We start from the raw sequence: 6,000 nt of genomic DNA on the forward strand, positions 1-6,000 counted from the left end.
TGGCCTATAAAATTGTGACAGTTGTGAATATCAAGAAATAGACCTGAAATATTCTGATGAAGAAAAGAATTCAGAAAGTTATTTTTACAAAAATAAATTGTTGGTAAAACTTTAAGTCTAGTTAGTAGCCAGATGAGACTCAGAGCTAAACAGCTGTTGTGACGAATAGTCTCTGAACAGTAATGTTCTGTAGATAAATTATCAAGACAACTGTAAATCAATGAAAACTTTGTACATCCAGTATCGGGGGAAACAAAGATTTAAAGTGGAAAAGAGAAACAGCGAGCAATAAAACTCAGCTAACAACCAAGGGAATAAGTACAGATTCAATATCCATTAAAACAGGCTGATTACCAGATTCCTGGAATAGAATTGATCAGTTAGGAAGAAAACGTAAATAAACTAGGCTGGGAAAAGAGTTAAGAATTTTAACAGTTATGTAGCAGCTTTATCTTATTTATTTGATGGAAAATTTATTAACCAGCAGATTTAAAAAAGCCTTAAGTAACATTCTTAAGATGCATTAACGAATTGGAAAAAAAAGAAAAATCATTTTGGAATTCAAAGAGGGAAACTCTGCCACTAGAAGGAGTTCAAAATTGATAAGGAAGAAGTTAAACTATTGGTGCTTAAAGTTGACAAGGCATGGAAATGGGATGAGATACATCCATGGACATTGAAGGAAAGGAGACTGAAAATAGCAGGACCATTGGCCTGAATCTTTCAACCTTCTCTAGGTTCAGAGGAGGTGCCAGGACACTGGTAAGTTGCAGTCATTATGCCTTTGTGTAAAAAATATAGTGAATGCTAGCTCAGCAATTATAGACCATCAGTTTAAATTAAGTGATAGGAAATCTTGTAGAAACAATAATTTAGGATAGAAATAGCACTCACATGGAAGAAAGGTGAGTTGGTTCGGAAGGGCTAGCGTGGATTTCTAACAGGGAAAGCATATTTAGCTAACTTGCTGGACTTTTTTGAAGAGACAACAGATGTGGCTTATGAGGGTAATGCTATTGATGTGGTGTACATGGACTGTCAACAGCCATTCGAATACAGTGCCACATGACAGACTTGTGAGAAATGTTATAGCTCATAGATTAAAAGAGAATGAAGCAATGTGGATACAAAATTGTCTGAGTGCTGGGAAACAGAGAGTTATGGTCAATGGATATTTTTCAAGCTGGAGGAAAGTTTGTATAGAGTTCCAAGGTATTGGGACCCTAACTTTTCCTGATATATCTCAATGATCTAGATCTTGGCACGCAGGGGACAATTTCAAAGTTTACAGATGATACAAAACTCGGAAAGATTGTAAACTGTGAGGAGGATGGTAAGAACTTCAAAAGGATAGAGAAAATTAATGGAGTGGCTAGATAGATGCTGGATGAAGTTCAATCCAGAGAAATCTGAGATAATGCATTTTTGTGTGAAGAACATGGACAGACGTAGAAAATAAGGGCTACAGTTCCAAAAGAGTGCACAAGCAGAGCGAGTTATAGTTATATGTGAGAGAAGTTAATTGAAGGTGCAGGACTGGTGGAGAGAACAGCTAAGAAAGCATACACTTTCCTGGACTTTATTAATGGTGACAAACAGTACAAAAGCAAGGAGGTAATGCATACAAACCGAAAGAACCACAGATGCTATAAATCAGAAACAAAAACAGAAGTTGCTGCAAAAGCTCAGCAGGTCTGGCAGCATCTGTGAAGAGAAATCAGGGTTAACGTTTCGGGTCCAGTAACCCATCCTCAGAAGGGGTTCTAAGGAAGGGTCACTGGACCCAGAGTTTAACTCTAATTTCTTTTCACAAATGCTGCCAGATCTAATAACGCATAAGACACTTGTTATGCCTCAGTTTTGTGTGTAGTTTCGGATAGCACACTATAGGAGGAATGTGAATGCATTGGACAGAGTGCACAAGAGTTTTACAATAATGGCTCCATGGTGAGAGATTTCAATTACGGGGAGACATTAGGATTTTTCTCCTTGGAGAGAAGACTGAGAGAAAATCTGATGGAAGTTATTAAAATCTTTTTTTCTATTCATGTATGGGATGTGGGCGTCGCTGGCTGGGCCAGCATTTATTGCCGGTCCCTAGTTGCCCTTGAGAAGGTGGGGGTGAGCTGCCTTCTTGAACCACTGCAGTCCACCTGCTCTGGGTTGACCCACAATGCCCTTAGGGAGGGAATTCCAGGATTTTGACCCAGTAACAGTGAAGGAACGGTGATATATTTCCAAGTCAGGGTGGTGAGTGGCTTGGAGGGGAACTTGAAAGTGCTGGTGTTCCATATATATCTGCTGCCCTTTTCCTTCTAGATGGAAGTGGTCGTGGGTTTGGAAGGTGCTGTCTGAGGATCTTTGGTGAATTTCTGCAGTGCATCTTGTAAATAATACACGCTGCTGCTACTGAGCGTCGGTGGTGGAGGGAGTGGATGCTTGTGGATGTGGTGCCAATCAAGCGGGCTGCTTTGTCCTGGATGGTGTCAAGCTTCTTGAGTGTTATTGGAGCTGCACTCATCCAGGCAAGTGGGGAGTATTCCATCACACTCCTGACTTGTGCCTTGTAGATGGTGGACAGGCTTTGAGGAGTCAGGAGTTGAGTTGCTTGCTGCAATATTCCTAGCCTCTGACCTGCTTTTGTAGCCACTGTGTTAATGTGGTGAGTCCAGTTGAGTGTCTGGTCAATGCTAACCCCTAGGATGTTGATAGAGGGGGATTCAACGATGGTAACACCATTGAATGTAAAGGGGTGGTGCTTAGATTGTCTCTTATTGTTGATGGTCATAGCCTAGCATTTGTGTGCACGAATGTCACTTGCCACTTATCAGCCCAAACCTGGATATTGTCCAAATCTTGTTACATTTGAACACGGACTGCTTCAGTATCTGAGGAGTCACGAATGGTGCTGAACATTGTGCAATTATTGGTGAACTTCCCCACTTCTGACCTTATGATAGAGGGAAGGTCATTGATGAAGCAGCTGAAGATGGTTGGGCCTAGGACACTACCCTGAGGTAGTGTCATGAGGGTGCTGAGTAGAGTAGATGGGGACAAACTGTTCCTACTTGCAAAAGGATCAAGATCAAGAGGGCACAGACTTAAAGAATGAATAAGACACCAGTGAGATCATGATTTAATAGCAGGTATCAGCTCCAAAGAATGTTTGCAGGTATCTTAATTGATGAATCTATATCTACTATCTGAACTATGCAAGTTACAGCAAGAGTTCATTTGTGAAAGAGTCGTCTTTGATTGCTTCGATAATTCAGTCAACAAAGTGCAAATTCAACTCAGATAGGTGAATCAATGCAAGCACATTTGTTGCAATTGCCCCAGGCAGAGTCTCAATTCCAAATATTCTACGCTGACCCTGAAGATAAAAAGCAGTAACTTATTCCACCCACTTTATACTTAGTGACAGCCATTTTATACAGTTATTTCGATCCCATCTGGTAAGGTTCCAAGTTTGCATTCTTGTGAGTGAGCTCCAGGCTCCACTGGAGATAGAAGATTAACCTCCTTATCCTCACATTCCCCTGTACATTGCTGTTTCTGTGGCCCCTAGAATCTTTTAGCTACCCCTCATTTCTGTTGAGCCCCTTTAGATAACAACTAATGTCCCAATTTACCTTCTATACAAATTTCCATGCCTTGCTTGCTTTATATCTTCCCAAGGTGGAGGACAATTTAGTAGTCTGCCCTCACTCAGAAACATTGAAGAATTAGCAATGATGGGAGGGTTTAAAAGGAGATTCCTCCGTAGTCAAGCCAAAAGAGCTGTAGAACTGTAAACCGTAGAACAAATGCTGTAAATCAGAAACAAAAGCAGAAATTGCTGGAAAAGCTCAGCAGGTCTAGCAGCATCTGTGGAGAGTAACCAGTTAGTGTTTTAGGTTGAGTGACCCTTCCTCAAAAGTCAGAGCAGTTCTGAGGAAAGGTCACTCGACCCAAAATGTCAACTCTGATTTCTTTCCACAGATGCTGGCAGACCTGCTGAGCTTTTCCAGCAATTTCTGTTTTTGTTCCTTAGGGATTCAGTTTAATTTGTTATCTGTCCATGAGAGACCCCACTGCAAAGCAGTTGGATATGATAGTGTTTAGCATAGGTATTGATGATTATTCCATTTTCTGCTTGTTATACACTAATAGTAAGCTGAATTGATAGTTGTAGGAAGGAAATTTTATTTTTAGGTGTCAGATAATTGTTGCTCCATTGTAAGTATCTGCCAGTCAGGTTAAACTATTAGGTTTGTTTTTACACCAGTGCACAACATTCAGCAGATTCCACTTACCTGCTCAGGCCAGTAGAAATGTTTCTTTTGTTTTATGATTTGGAGCTAATAGGGAACATAACAATGATTTGAATATGTCCTTTATGTGGATCCAAAGAAGAAAGTGAGTGAGATGGATTAAATGTTACTTCTTCACATTTCTGTCTTCCCTGAATTTTAATTCCCATTACGTCATTATGGGTATAACTTTACTTGGTTAATTTTGTCCAGGTTTTATTTTTCTAACTCTTGTTGTTTACTCCAATTAACACGTCCACTAAATACTAACAAGGTCACCAAATCCGTGTTCCCTGAATTCCTGAAAACTACAGATTCATAAGTTAGAAGCAAATACGTGACCTGATGTCATCATTTCTTAAAAAAAAACTAGTGGCTTCCTTTATAAATCAATACAGCGCTCCTGATAAGTGATGATTGTCCTCAAGTTTGAAAATGCATTTCCCTTTTGATATTTTTCTAATCAGTTTACTCTTCATATCATTTTCAGACTTTCAGATTTATTCTTGTATTGATCTTCGCTCTTCCTGTCACTGTAAATGTTGAAAATAAATTAATTAGATTCATAAAACCTTTTAATGAATGATGTTACACTAAATTTAATGAAAAATTTCAGGGTTGGATGCATGTTCTATTGGAGACTATGACTGTGAGCAGATATGTGTGAGCACAGCAACATCCTATTACTGCAGGTGTCGTCCAGGTTTTACATTGAATCAGGATCTGAAAACATGCTCACGTAAGTCACTGACCATTCAGTGTATACCACATTACAACAAACATGTATTAATCTTTGCGGATGTGTTTGGTTGTCAGTGGTATGAGCCTAAATGTTGCCTTTGTCCCTACGATATCAAAAAGTGATTATCATAGATTCTTTGACTTATGCATAATCCTTTGAAAGAATTCTTTCAATCGATAATGTTGATAATTCATAACAAACGTTAATATACTTGTTAATAAATCATTCTTATGTACTTTTATGTTGTCTGCAGAGATAGAAGACGTTCATCAAGATATTCAAACTTGTAGCTACGAGCTGAAACAATGACACAAGATTTCACATTTCAATATTTTTATTGCAATAAATAATTTTAATAACACTATTGACCAAACACTATTTTCTGTTTTGTAGGTAACTTATAATTTAAACTACAGAAAGGAATGTTTCCCGTTTGTACTTGTCATACTGCATTTTTCACAGTCCTTATAGTAAACAGGCCATTGTTGCTCCGAGCTTACAACAGGTTCCCTTTAACAACATTTCGCTGACTATTAATATTGAATCACCATTTCCAAGCACCTTTCACAGTTTTTGGACTGTTTCTCAAATCACCACCAGCAGTGAAGCCAGGCTATGATAGGACAGATCTCCAGGAAGCCTGGCGGGCTGTAGAATCATGTCTTTCAATAGAGACTGTCTTCTTTCTACTTATGGCTCTGTTGCTTGCAAAGCCGAGCAGCCTTTTCTCTCTGCGAACTACACAGAACTGTGTCAATCTCTGATGGTCATTAATTTGCAAGGAAGCCTGTAACTGGATCTCAAGATTGGTTTTCTCTGCCCCTCTCCCACAGCAAAATAAAACACATGAACACATTCAGGCAGAAGTGCTGACTAGAGATAGTAGGAACTGCAGATGCTGGAGAATCCGAGACAACAAGGTGCAGGGCTGGATGAACACAGCAGGCCAAGCAGCATCATAGGAGC

The 6,000-nt window shown here is 39.4% G+C and overlaps 1 protein-coding gene across 1 annotated transcript in view; it reads left to right on the forward strand.

The window, feature by feature from the left end:
* matn3a (matrilin 3a) overlaps window positions 1–6,000 on the forward strand; it is a 35,427-nt gene that overhangs the window by 20,461 nt on the left and 8,966 nt on the right. The window contains exon 9 of the mRNA XM_048597122.1: window positions 4,909–5,031. Within this exon, the coding sequence (XP_048453079.1) occupies window positions 4,909–5,031 (123 nt within the window). The remainder of the gene's footprint in view (window positions 1–4,908; window positions 5,032–6,000) is intronic.

The sequence above is a fragment of the Rhincodon typus genome, chromosome 5 (genome assembly GCF_021869965.1).
Source record: "Rhincodon typus isolate 14 chromosome 5, sRhiTyp1.1, whole genome shotgun sequence".
NCBI lineage: Eukaryota > Metazoa > Chordata > Chondrichthyes > Orectolobiformes > Rhincodontidae > Rhincodon > Rhincodon typus.